The sequence below is a fragment of the Oncorhynchus masou genome, chromosome 6 (genome assembly GCF_036934945.1).
Source record: "Oncorhynchus masou masou isolate Uvic2021 chromosome 6, UVic_Omas_1.1, whole genome shotgun sequence".
Lineage (NCBI taxonomy): Eukaryota > Metazoa > Chordata > Actinopteri > Salmoniformes > Salmonidae > Oncorhynchus > Oncorhynchus masou.
Genome location: NC_088217.1, coordinates 38,266,072 through 38,280,319, shown reverse-complemented (window position 1 = coordinate 38,280,319; position 14,248 = coordinate 38,266,072). Strand labels below are relative to the sequence as shown.

Below are 14,248 nucleotides of genomic sequence, written 5' to 3'. Positions count from 1 at the left end.
TCACGTGTGCCTTGGACCCTTAATGAAAGGTACATTGATGGAATTGTCAGTTAGTAACAATCTTATAAGTAATTGCAATTAGTCAAGATGCTGTAGAGTATCAAACTAGTCAACTATGTCAAACGTGTGACTGCAGTGTCTTTTAAGATGAGAGTCATGGCTAATGTAGCCTGTACAATCAGAAACTGCCAGATGCAGTCAGCAGAAAATGAAAGTGAAAGCAATGAAAGTCAATATTTGGAAACAACAATAGATGACAGACTAGTGCTGCTATTGTTGTTTTACGAGCCTCCCCTGCCCAACCACAAATCCTCCACAGCAAATGAATTATCGACAAGTGGAATATGGACATGGGGAATAACACAGGAAATTTCTGATATTACAGGACTGAAGTCGCAGTTCTTAATGCCTAATAATTGCGCTCTTGGCTTTTTTACAATCTTTCCTTTATCAGTGAGTTTGGACTTCAATGGTACGCAAAACCACAAAAAAGGCTAAACAACCCAAAATATCAAACATGCCACAACAAAGGTAATACATCATATGTTCACAGAAAATATTTTCCAGAGCATAACCCTCTCATTGATCACACCTGATCCCATTTCAGCAGGTGTGTCACTCTTCATCTGATAGGAGAGATAACGAATGATTCTCTCTCTGCCACAGAAAAAGAAAGACAACAGAAAAAAGAGTGAAACCCATGCTGTGATTCTGTGAAAACCTGACAGAGAGAGAATCTCTTTATTAGCATCAGCGGGGCACCACAGATGTAAAATAAATCTATTTAATTATGATTATTTATGCGTGACAAGCCTGGTTATTTGATAAACATCTCCAGTTTTCCTTTCAGCCTCATTCTTAAATGCTGAAAAGATGAACGTATTACATCGGTCAGAGTAAGGGTAGGGTGGAGTGGAGGGGTGGGGCAGGGGAAAAGGACTTACCTCAAGGATTCTCCTGAGGGATTCAAGATAACTGCGCTCACTCTGAATGATGGAGCCCAGGATGTGACGTCTGACCACCTGAGGACAGAAGAGGCCAATCAGGAAACATACAGGTCGAAGATCAAAGGTCACACACGGAAAAGGGCATGATGGGAGTTGATTGTATGCCATACTGTGTGTGACAGGTTGTTTGATAGTACTATGCATGTGTGTGATTGTAATTTGGTAAGAGAGTTCGGGTGGAGTAGCCTTGTATGCATGAGGCCTGTATTTACCTTGAGGTTTCCCTTGAAATGAGTAGCGCTATACTTAACTGTAGCAGACATATTCCTCCCAAACGTACTACCGAGTCAGTGTTGGCAATAGAAAAATAATCTTTGCATCATTGCATGCATATAACATTACCTTAGAGATTCACAGAATCTTCTGACAGACACACACACACACAGAGACAAACAAACATATGTTATACACACATACAGACCTGCTGGCTGCTCAGTCCCTCAGGCATGTGGCTCAGCTGTGCAGGAGGATCACATCTGACACAGCCACATCCAGGTACCCTGCGTCATCCTCCACATCCTCTGCACAGGGGCACAACACACACACACACACACACACACACACACACACACACACACACACACACACACACACACACACACACACACACACACACACACACACACACACACACACAGAGGCACATTTAAAGCTTTCATATCTCAACTGGAGTCACACTCTAATGTATTACCTCTAAAACATGAAGAGATTAGCACTCTGCAAGAAAAACTCAGGAGGGAAAAATACATTTTAAACAATGCTGTATCTCAGTAGTAGTAAAGAGGCAAACTGACAGTACGTCTTCAAAAACATGTTCAAACACTCGGACTTCTCAGCTTGAGTACGAATGTGTTCAAAAAGCACTTCAACAATTCCCAACTTCCCTGCAACCATACAGACACAGATACTAAAACTGCTTTTCGTCAGCCAGCACCATTCCAATTAATGATTTTGGAACAATAATAGTGTCTCAGTATCAGAAATATCAAATGTGGCACAGATTCCCCCTGATCAACAGCTAAAAATAGAACCACCGGCCTGTTTGGTTGTTTGAAGATTTGTTTGAGTCGTGGCTCTTTATCTGGGGTGCAGCCTCTGTCACGTGGGATTTTCTGCCCGTTGCTCTCCTACACATCAAAACCTTGGCCACAACATCTGTCTTTAATGGGAGTGAGCCAGTTCGACATATCCCGGCTGTTTTGTTTGAACAATCTTACATTGTTTAGATCATTTTTCCATGAGTCTTTTTCTATTTTAAAGCTGGGATTGGAAATGCAATGGGAAGCTTTCTCCTCTATCTGCCTTAACATTACTATTGGCCCGGCTAGCATCAAACAATTTCTTCACCGCAGCTTAATTCAAAAGAGGCGACTGAAATGTATGTGAACTCCGATCTTCCACAGAAACTCTCACTTCTCTACAAATTCATACATATCGCTGTAAGAGGGAGACTTTAATCTGACACAGTCATTTGGCAAACAGTCGGTTTGAATAACTTTTTCTCAGATTACCTGAGTGGTCCTTCTTGTGCAGGAAGGAGACTTTCCGCATAAAGGCTATTCTGGTCTTGTCCAGTCCATCCTTGGTCCCACTCCTGGCGGCCTTCATTAGCTGATGAACCTGGTTCAAAAGGACAAAGAGACCAGAAGAGTTAGTCCACGAGGAGAGGGAGAGTGGAGCCTGGAAACACTGGGGGAGAGAGAGAGAGAGAGAGAGAGAGAGAGAGAGAGAGAGAGAGAGGAGAGAGAGAGAGAGAGAGAGAGAGAGAGAGAGAGAGAGAGAGAGAGAGAGAGAGAGAGAGAGAGAGAGGGATAGAGAGGGAGAGAGAGAGAGGAGAGAGAGAGGGGATAGAGAGAGAGAGAGAGAGAGAGAGAGAGAGAGAGAGAGAGAGAGAGAGAGAGAGAGAGAGGGATAGAGAGAGAGGGATAGAGAGAGAGAGAGCACTAGATGCATCCAGCCAGTAATGCAGACATCTGCGCATCTCCGTTGGTCTCTAATCAGAAAGTCTATGAGGAGATCATAGTGAGATTATGGTATCAGACTGGGCTGTAGTTGTGGGGAGGTAGTGGAGTCGTGCTCAGTGTGGCTACATTCATCTAACCACAAACCCCACTCTGAGCATCGCTGAAGCCCTGCAGAGTCATGTAAAGCCTGCGGACCCAGAATACACACACGGTGACAGTATTTAAAAAATGTGTCACTATTTTTAATGATAGAAACTAGGTTATCAACTGGGAGCAACTTGCAACGTGTTTGATGCAAATGTGTTTTACTTATTCATGTGTCCCCAAAACTGATACTAAACTAGAAGGGAAGAGACCAATCTCTCATGAGAGTGACAGTCTGGAGGAGAGCACAGAAACACAAGGGGGATGGTAAAGAAAGTTAATCATGTGAATATCTAATCAGTTAAAATGCACATCATACTACAGAATACATATTTTGGCTTTGGTCATTTTAATCCTTGCATAGCCTCCTGGGTGCTGTAGTTTTGACGTCGAGGCTGAGATACCTTGGTGTCATGTTGTGTTCTCCTACTGCCAATGATATACCTTGGTGTTGTAGTTGTTTTTGCCACCCAGCCTCATGACTATTTCACGTTTGGTCCTGGCACAACGCTCCCTCAGCCAACGCAGGTCAGGAGAGTTACTGCTACAGTACGGGGAAAGGTGTCAAAGCAGTAGGATGTGAGGCATGTCAGGGCAGGTCGCATTAAACCACACAACAGGGCACAGGGATGAAGGAAGTAAGACGAGACGGCGGAAAATGGAGGGGGAAATGATCAAGGCAAAACAAGCAAGGCAACAACAGGATTAATCACAAGTATGGAGAGCGGAAATTTAGAGCACTGCGCTGGTCATAGGGTAATGTCAGCCGAGACTAATAGCACTGATCTTGGTGAAGGGAGTGTTTTGCAGGAGGGGAGGTGTGAGGCACACTCCTACTGTGATATTTATTACAGTAATGCCTCCATCGTTACTGCCCAAACATAACAAACAATTGTTCTGAGGATATAATTTCATACGATATTAGGACATTATTAAATGAAGTGGTATCAGCGTCTACAATACAAAAAAAATGAGAAAATATTTAAGGGCATATGTTCCACATCTATGTACCAATAGCACCAGCTCAGGCAAATATTCCCTACAGACATACATGCAACAGGGATGAGACTGGACCAAGTCTGACCAAATAGAATAGAGCACAACGTCAATGAGTAAATACTGCCCCCATGTGGAGGAGAGAGGGGCTACAGTCACCTACTGTATGGTATAACCATAGATGTTATATATAACTGTTATAACATACAGCACCTAGACAGTGTCATGGCATGGGTGCCTTTCAAGTGACAAGGGAGCTTGTTTATTCTCAGGCCACAAAGTGAGATACAACCCACACAGACAGGGTTGATACATTTTTCATGTTCTTTGTATTTTCCCCACCAGTTTCTCACATGAATAAAAAAGCATGTGTGAGGAGCAGTAACATTGGGTGAAATATTCTCTTTGAGTCATGTCTTGTGCATTTAAGACAAACGAACAAAAGCAAACAGATAGACAGAGAGACAGACAAACAGACAGGCATAGATATACAAATGGAATACCATCTCTCCTACCTTGCTGAGGTTGGTAGTTTGTCTCAGTATCAGACTGCTCTTCGTAGCTCTCAAACTCACTGGAGCTCCAATCATTGCCTGCACCCTGGGGCCCTTCTTCTCTGTGCACATCCTCATAGAGCATGTCCCCTGACACACACACACACAGACAGAGATGTGCTGACATCAACACAGCACAAATACTGACAGGGCATTTTTAGACAGCAGACCCTCAAGCTTAATCAAGCACAAGTCAAGTTTTTTTTAAAGGAACGAAAATACATTTTAACCCAAGCCTGATGTCCATTGATCCGATGGTGCAGTACCAGACAAGGCACGATAAAAGCACTCAGTGGCCCCAGCACTGGCCCTTACCCCAGAACTCACCTTCGTCAGGAGAGAGTGGTCCCTCACAGGGCACGTCATCATAGATCACCTCTAGGATCCCTGTCTGGGGCTCTGCATCAGCCTCAGCCTCAGCATCAGTCACATCTTCTGGGGAAGACAGTAAAGACCACTCACATCCACAACCCCTAACCATAGAGCCAAGAGGAGGGCCTCGCACTGGTAATCTGGCAAAGCAACCAAACTTCAAGAGTATTGCACACTGCATTTTGCCCCCATACATGCATTTGATTATGCCATCATTTCAGTTATATACCATATATTTTGTAAATGTATATTTATGCAATCGTATTTGCATCAGTTTTGATTCATCTCAAACATCAAAAAGCTATTATTTTATTAGCAGTGACTTAGAAGGGAGATAGGCCTTGTGCGTTGCTGTTATGTGTGCTAGGTGTGCACTCTTAGAAAAAGAGGGTTCCAAAAGAGTTCTTCAGCTGTCCCCACAGGAGAACTCTATTTAGTTCAAGGTAGAACCCTTTTGGATTCCATGTAGAACCGTCTGTAGAATGGATTATACATGGAACCAAAAAGGTTCTACCTGCAACTAAAAAGTGTTCTTCAAAGTGTTATCCTATGGGGACAGCCGAAGGTTTTAAGGTTTTAAGAGTGTGGGATTGTGCTGTGGAATTGTGGCAGCATGATCCACCTTGTTTGTAATGGATCGAACCTATCTATCTTCACAGTCCGCAGAATTAGTCATTAACTGCTTTGAGAGTGTTTCAGTCTAATTTAGTTTAGGGGATTTATTGATTCGCTTTTAAATTGTGATTTGTCTGGAACGGTTCTTTATCAGCCCCAAACAATCCCTGGATTCAATGAATCTGATGAGAGATGTAGATTCTGACATGGATTAGCCGACATTGCTTTAGGGATCTAAATAACATGGGACACAATCCAAGAGAGAGACACAGTGGTATTCTACTACAATAGTGACTAACTGAGCAACACTCTCTGTGAAGAATGTGTACTGAATGAAAAGGGAATAACTGTATCTTGGCCACCAACCTGACTATCTGTAGATCTGGAAAGTAACTGACTCAGTCCTCTGGGAACTCTCAATGTTTCAAACAGCCTGGGTGTGTTTCTTCAAGCTCCCCCAGCAATCCCAGAAGGCGACAACTCAGGCAGGTTTTACCCTGGTTTGCTGAATAACTTTTTAGCACAGTATAATGTTGCTTTATTCAGTTCATCTTTGATGAATGTGTTCAAAGTCAAATTTGTAAAATCATAGAATGAGGGTAGTCTTGGGATTAAGACCCAAGACTTAGGGGAGTGTCTGGTGGCCATTTTACTAATTGTTCAGCAGTCTTATGGCTTGGGGGTAGAAGCTGTTAAGGAGTCTTTTAGTCTTAGAGGGATAGTGCTATTGGTTGTTGGCTATTAACAGGAAATAGTTCATTAATCCCATAAAAGCGCCAGTACTTAAGACATTGAAAACACAACCACTCATGCCAATTATGTCACAATAATAACACAGTAGGGAATCAGAAAATTGAGGTCCACTACAATTTTGACATACTGTCCATGCATGATGAAAAACACCAAAATTATCATGATAAACAATATTGACAAAAACAGTAAAGGACATATGTGAAAGAGAACTAATGAGAAAGGTGAAATAATGGAGAAAGGTGTGGATTAGTCAGGCTCCATACAGTCTTTGAGTGGACCACCTTCAAAAAGCCTAATGTCAGCATTGCTGACTGAGTCCAAATCCAAGAGCAATTTCCCTTGGTGGAAATAGACTAATAGTCCACTATTGATTCTCATCCTGAATTAATTTAATTCATGTCTATGTGTAAATCAAATCATAGGAGGGAGAGACTATGTATTAGCTGTTGCCCTCCATGAAGGTTACAGAAGATTATAGGCCAATACAGTTTTTACTGTAAAACAATGTCAACAAATATGCTATGCTACCAACAACAAGCCTTGTGGTGAAGGTTATTAAGGCTATACTGTAATTGATGTGAGCTTGCTCATGTCTGTCTATATCATGATTCATGTATCTCTGTACTATGCTGTTGTGTACCTTCAGAGTGTTCCCTCAGACTTGAACTCTCCTTGGGTATCTCCACACTATGGTCTTCCCAGTCAGTCTGCTTCTCCACGGGTAACGCCTCTCCAGGACCAGAACCTCCCTGGGCCTGCTCTCCCACGGAGGGTGCTCCGGCACTGGGCTCAACCAGCTCAACGGGGCCAGAGACCCTGGAACATACCAGACAGAGTAGTGAAAGCAGTTATGACCACTCTAGGCTGGGTGCTGTGTGGCTCATTACAAATTTAGTGCATTGTGGATGAGGAGGAGGGGGAGGAGAGGTGGAGTAGACGGGGGCCAAGCACTGCCGTCCCAGCATTCTAACACTCCCATTAAACCTGGCACAGTACATATGTTCCTCGTGCATCTCAATTCTGCTAGGTTGGTCAGTCCTATTCACTGTGGTGTGATGATTCTGCTGACCGCTGTTGTGAGGGGTTGAGAGTCTGGTCCAGGTGAACTAATTTGAGACCATGAATATGATAATGTGACCTTACCTCCAGTTTGTTATATTAACTGTGAGCTATGAAAGTTGCCCCTAAACTAAACCCCTTGATCACCTGCCATATCTACAGCCTGACCACAATAATGATTAGCTTTAAATAAAAACTGGCCTGTAATTTGCCTTTGACACAACTCCTAATAATACTGATTTTGTCGATATTCTGTAAAGAACTACCACTTGCTTATGTTTTCAAGCTACCAGTCAGATTTACAGCAGTCCTCCCACATTATACAGCTAGGTCTGGGATGAAGGAGAAACCAATCTCATTAGATGCATCCCGCATCCCTCCCACCATCCCTGTCGGCTATGCTAACAGCCAGTAAATCAATCAGTCAGCAAGATATTGTACATCTCCCCTGTTCCAGACATGCCTGACAGACCGCAGTAGTTACATAACTACGCAGATAAGTTGAGAAGGAAATATTTTACAGTCAAATAGCTTGCGAGCAGCCTGTTGGCCAGTTGGCAAGACAATGATAAAGGTGTTAGCTAATGCTTGTTTGAATAATGTTCAAACTTAAAATCCCCTCCCTAGTAATGTTCTCAAATAAAAGTTGCAAATCTTTACTTTCATTGGCTCCGCAAAGACACCAGACAGAATCAGTTAGAAAGCAGCTCACATGCATTTCTCATAACTATGGTTTCAAAGGGGGATTTAAAAGACATTTTGTGAGAACAATAATATTATTTCAATGTCGGAGGAGTATATATTTTATGGTTCATCTTTGTAGGTCTACACCCTTCACTTGTCTATATAAGTCCCTGTGAGTCATAGGCCTGTAGGAGAGAACAGAGGAGCAGGGCAGGGAACGTTTTTCAATGCAAATAGAATAGCCTGAGGCAAAGCACAGCATGAGCACTGAGCAGCCTGAATGCAAAGCCTTTACTGTCTGAGATCTGTTTCAACTCCCTCCAGCTACAGTACTGTCAACCCAGGGAATGTTCTTTATATGCCTTTCCTCCAGTCTCTCTGGGGAACAGTGCTGACCATGCTGATGATGGGCTAGATATACAGCACCAGTCAAAAGTTTGGACACACCTATTCAATGTTTTTTCTTTATTTTTACTATTTTCTACATTGTAGAATAATAGTAAAGACATCACAACTATGAAATAACACAAATGGAATCATGAAGTAACTGTCAGGACCCGGTTACGAACCCGGGTCTCCGGAGTGAGAAACAGTCACTTAACCAACTGAGCCACGAATAGTCAGCAGAACCCAGAAGATGAGGCAGACACAGCAGTACTTGAGACGGTGTATTTAATAAAGTAAAAAGTGAAGTCCTTCAGGAAAACATGTAACTCCACAACCTCAAAAGGAATTCCACAAGAACAAGGTAATCCACAAGGTAATCCTCCAAGACAAAAAGGTAAATCCACAAGGTGGTAGGTAAAGCATAAAAAGCCTCAAAAGATACTCAAAAATAAATAAACAAGAACAAAAAACAGAAATCCACAAGAGCGTCCACCGGGATCAACAAGAGTACACAGAATACTAGGGCTGGGTGCTAACATACAAACACAGAGCAAAGAACTGAGGGAAACTAAGGGTTTAAATACAATCAGGGGAAACGAGGCACAGGTGCAAATAATAATGGGGATCAAGGGAAAGCAAAAGGTCAAAAAGCACAATGGGGGCATCTAGTGACCAAAAACCGGAACAACCCTGGCCAAATCCTGACAGTAACCAAAAAAAGTGTTAAAAAAAATTGAAATATATTTTTGATTTTAGATTCTTCAAAGTATCCACGCTTTGCCTTCATGACAGCTTTGCACACTCTTGGCATTCTCTCAACCAGCTTCACCTGGAATGCTTTTTCAACAGTCTTGAAGGAGTTCCCACATATGCTGAGCACTTATTGGCTGCTTTTCCTTCACTCTGTGGTCCAACTCATCCCAAACCATCGCAATTGGGTTGAGTTTGGGTGATTTTCGAGGCCAGGTCATCTGATGCAGTACTCCATCACTCTTCTTCTTTGTCAAATAGCATTTACACGGTCTGGAGGAGTGTTGGGTCATTGTCTTGTTGAAAAACAAATTATAGTCCAACTAAGCCATGGGATGGCGTATTGCTGCAGAATGCTGTGGAAGCCATGCTGGTTAATTGTGCCTTGAATTTTAAATAAATAACTGTCATTGTCACCAACAAAGCACACACACCATAACACCTCCTGGTGGGAACTACACATGTGGAGATAATCTGTTCACCTATGCAGTTGGATCCAAAAATCTAAAATTTGGACTCATCAGACCAAAGGACAGATTTCCACTGGTCTAATGTCCACTGTTCATGTTATTTGGCTAAAGTAAGTCTCTTCTTTTTTTGGTGTCCTTTAGTAGTGGTTTCTTTGCAGCAATCCGACCATGAAGGCCTGATTCACACAGTCTCCTCAGAACAGTTGATGTTGAGATGTGTCTGTTACTTGAACTCTGTGAAGCATTTTTTTGGCCTGCAATTTCTGAGGCTGGTAACTCTAATGAACTCATCTTCTGCAGCAGAGCTAAGACTGGGTCTTCCTTTCCTGTGGCGGTCCTCATGAGAACCAGTTTCATCATAGCGCTTGATGGTTTTTGCGACTGCACTTGAACATTCAAAGTTCTTGAAATTTTCCGCATTGACTGACCTTCATGTCTTAAAGTAATGATGGACTGTTGTTTCTCTTTGCTTATTTGAGATGTTCTTGCCATAATAAGGACTTGGTCTTTTACCAAATTGGGTTATCTTCTGTATACCAACCCTACCTTGTCACAACGCAACTGATTGGCTCAAATGCATTAAGAAGGAAAGAAATTTAACAAATTAACTTTTAACAAGGCATACCTGTTAATTGAAATGCATTCCAGGTGACTACCTCATGAAGCTGGTTGAGAGAATGCCAAGAGTGTGCAAAGCTGTCATCAAGGCAAAGGCTGGGTACTTTGAAGAATCTCAAATATAAATATATTTTTATTTCTTTAACACTTTTTTTGTTACTACATGATTCAACATGTGTTATTTCATAGTGTTGTTGTCTTCACTATTATTCCACAATGTAGAAAATAGTACAAATAAAGAAAAACCCGTGAATGAGTAGGTGTGTACTGTAGCTTCATTGTTATCAATTCCCTCCCTCTATCGAGTCTATCCTAAACACACACCACCTATTATATCAACTGCATCTTCCATCTGCTGTGTGCATCGCTCATAAAGCATTGTACACAGGTCTGCATACAGTATGTCTACTGTGACATTGTTTACTTTAACAGCGTGCAGATCTACCACTCAGTAGAGGAAGGGTGGAACGCTGTTAAAGAAAAAGGAGTGTTGTAAAGTGGGGTTGCTTCGGTGGGGTTTTAAATGTGTTTACCTTTAAGGTTAGAGCTCAAATGAACATAAGGCAGAGCCATATAAATGTCAGGTGTCAAGTTGTCATGGTGACCTTTTTCTTGGACTTTTCATCTTAAGGGTCTCACTTAATGAAAGGTATCTGTTAAAGGTCCTAGAATCACACATACCTAGACACACACACAATACCAGACGGGAAAAAACTCTAGACCCACTTTACACACAGAGTCGTGTAAAAAGCTTGCCCTCCATTTGGCAAATCTGACCACAATTCTATCCTCCTGATTTCTGCTTACAAGCTAAAATTAAAGTACCAGTGACTTGGTCAGAATAAGCATATGCTAAGCTAAAGGACTGTTTTGCTCGCACATACTGGAATATGTTCTGGGATTCTTCCGATAGCATTGAGGAGTACCCAACATCAGTCACTGCGGCAGGGTAGCCTAGTGGTTAGAGTGCTGTACTAGTAACCACAAGGTTGCAAGTTCAAACCCCAGAGCTGACAAGGTACAAATCTGTTGTTCTGCCCCTGAACAGGCAGTTAACTGTTGAAGGAATTTAACATTCACTTAACATTAACCCACTGTTCCTAGGCAGTCATTGAAAATAAGAATTTGTTCTTAACTGACTTGCCTAGTTAAATAAAGGTAAAAAATTGCTTCCTGACTCTCAGCGCACATCGCTATAACCTGCAGACTATAGGCTACTGATTCAGTCACAGATGGGCTGTCTTCTTTGAATTCCTTCTTTGAAGTCCAACCTTTCAACTTTGACACACACTTTCTCTATGAAAATAAAGTTGTATCTGGTTTTGTGTTATGCAACTATATTGATAACCTAATGAAGACAGATGTTTCCTCTTCCGAGACCAAACCACACGGTCTCTAAGGATGTAATACTGATTCACACATACTGTGATAGCATATAAAAAGCAGGGAGTCTCTTACCGCCTGCGTGGGTCGCTAACTGGAACATCTGTGGGGACATTAGAGCCAAGAAAATAATGTTAAAGAAATGCTAACGTCATGTCACTTTTTACTGTAACTTGTGCAATGTGTACCATATGGGAAGAACAGTTAGTTTTGCTCATATTGAAACCTACTTAGATGAATTCCAAACCTTTTATCTAAATGTACCTTGTTTTATGAATAGGAAGGTCATTCCTGTGTCTCAAAGACAATTGCTGATGAAAAGCCCACCAGAATCTTAATATTAGCTGTATATAGGCACTGTGTGTACAGCAGCTTTTATGAAAGATATCCCTGCCCAAACTATTATCTCATTTATATAGAGACAATGTAAACCCTCTCATTTGCCTGCAGGGCTGAGTCCCAGCCTGATACTGACTCCTCCACCAGCCGCTAGTTATATAACAGGCTTTCACTGTGGAGCATCATCAACCCCAGAATTCACCAGCGGAGCAGAGGAACGCTCCACAACCCACTTAGAGGATTACTGTACTACATGTTGGCTTTGTGAGAAGCCGTTTAATTAAGCACTAGTCACTTCATTTTGTCCAGCAGAAGTTTCCGTAGATTAAAATCTTCCGCTTTAGCTGGGAGTGTAATTAACAGAGCTTTTTTGGCAGCATGACTGAGTCAGATAGTCAATATTATACTGATAACAAACAAACACTGCTCTTTATCCAATTACAACAAGGTTTAACCTGGCTCTCTTTATACCTGTTTGTCAGAAGCCATTATGAAATCAATTCATGAACTGACAGCACCTTATGAGACCATTGGAGAAGAGTCACTCATGTGATGTAATAGAAAGAACACTTCACCTGGAGAGGCTGTGGAATATTGTCCCTGGGAGGGAGCGTCCTCCTGACCAGCAGGGGGCATTGCATTGAGGTGCTGTTGTGAGTGTGCAGTGGGTGTTAGTGTGTTATCCTGTGGTGGGTTTGTAGCCTCCTTAATTTACTGGTTTGAATTTTGACTGGCTTTTACAGAGTCTGAGACAGGGTCTTTACAATCCGCTGGCTCTTTCACTTCATCAGCACTGTCGACAAACCCAAACTTCTCCCCTTGCTCTTCATCTTCCTCCTCCCCTTCCTCCCTCTGTTGTGGCTGAGGTATCACAGAGGACATAAGCTCTAGAACAGAGAACAGAGACAAAGGGAGAGTGAAAATGAAGAAGAAAAAACATAAATAATATTCCTTCACAAAATTAGCTACAATTTAGAAACTGATTTGAGTTTTTTATATACAATGTCAAATGTGTAAATGCACAAACAACAAAGGGTATAATAGTTGTAAGTACTAATAAAGTGTACTAACCAACCTCTGTAATTACTAGTCATTTCCATCTAAAAGGACCCATGAGCACCTACATGTGAAGTTCATAGGAGCATGTCAAATTGAGTGCCAAGTCTAGATTGTTTAGACATTAAGGCATATTTTCCATCATAAAAATTAGGAATAAGCAAAGACTGATGAAAAAGGAGCCTCAGAAAACATCCAAACTGAAAATGTAGTATAAATACATCAAAACACAATAATATTGAAGTAAAGAACCCTGCCAACTAATATCAATCAAATTAAATGCAACATGTAAAGTGTTGGTCCCATGTTTCATGAGCTGAAATAAAAGATCCCAGAAATGTTCCATACGAACAAAAAGCTTATTTCACTCAGATTTTATGCTCAAATGTGTTTACATCACTTTAAGTGATAATCCATCCACCTGACAAGTATGGCATATCAAGAAGCTAATTAAACAGCATGACCATTGCACAGGTGCACCTTGTGCTGGGGACAATAAAAGGCCACTCTAAAATGTGCAGTTTTGTGTCACACAACACAATGCTACAGATGTCTGAAGTTTTGAGGGAGCGTGAAATAGGCATGTTGACTGCAGGAATGTGCACCAGAGCTTTTGCCAGATAATTGAATGTTAATTTCTCTACCATAAGCCACCTCCAATGTAATTTTAGAGAACTTGGCAGTAGGTCCAACCGGCCTCACAACTGCAGACCACGTGTAGCAACGCCAGCCCAGGACCTCCACATCCGGCTTCACCTGCAGTATCGTCTGACCAGCCATCAGTAAGCTGATGAAACTGAGATAAACTGGGTGGGCCTGGCTCCCAAGTGGGTGGGCATAATTGGTAATGGTATTTCAGAAAAATCGGTAATGGAATTTCTGCAATTGAATTGGCAACAATGGGAAATCATAGTAGTTACAAACCACAGTTGAATTCACAAGTCTGGACAGCACAGTGCAATATTTATACATTTGTGTGCCTGTTCAAGATACATCACCATGATGTTGATGTATCACCAACATTCGGAGGAGATATATGGCATGGTTTTTGAAAAATGTGGACATATAAAAACAGAAACTCTGTTACCAAACTTTTT

The 14,248-nt window shown here is 41.8% G+C and overlaps 1 protein-coding gene across 1 annotated transcript in view; it reads right to left on the bottom strand.

The window, feature by feature from the left end:
- The window catches only part of LOC135541604 (rho guanine nucleotide exchange factor 10-like protein), a 160,846-nt gene extending 146,915 nt beyond the window's left edge, over positions 1-13,931 (bottom strand). The window contains 10 exon segments of the mRNA XM_064967913.1: positions 945-1,022; positions 1,429-1,478; positions 1,481-1,528; positions 2,519-2,627; positions 3,560-3,659; positions 4,632-4,755; positions 4,993-5,097; positions 7,046-7,221; positions 12,811-12,956; positions 13,854-13,931. Of these exon segments, the coding sequence (XP_064823985.1) occupies positions 945-1,022; positions 1,429-1,478; positions 1,481-1,528; positions 2,519-2,627; positions 3,560-3,659; positions 4,632-4,755; positions 4,993-5,097; positions 7,046-7,221; positions 12,811-12,956; positions 13,854-13,931 (1,014 nt within the window).
- Between the last annotated feature and the right edge of the window lie 317 nt (positions 13,932-14,248).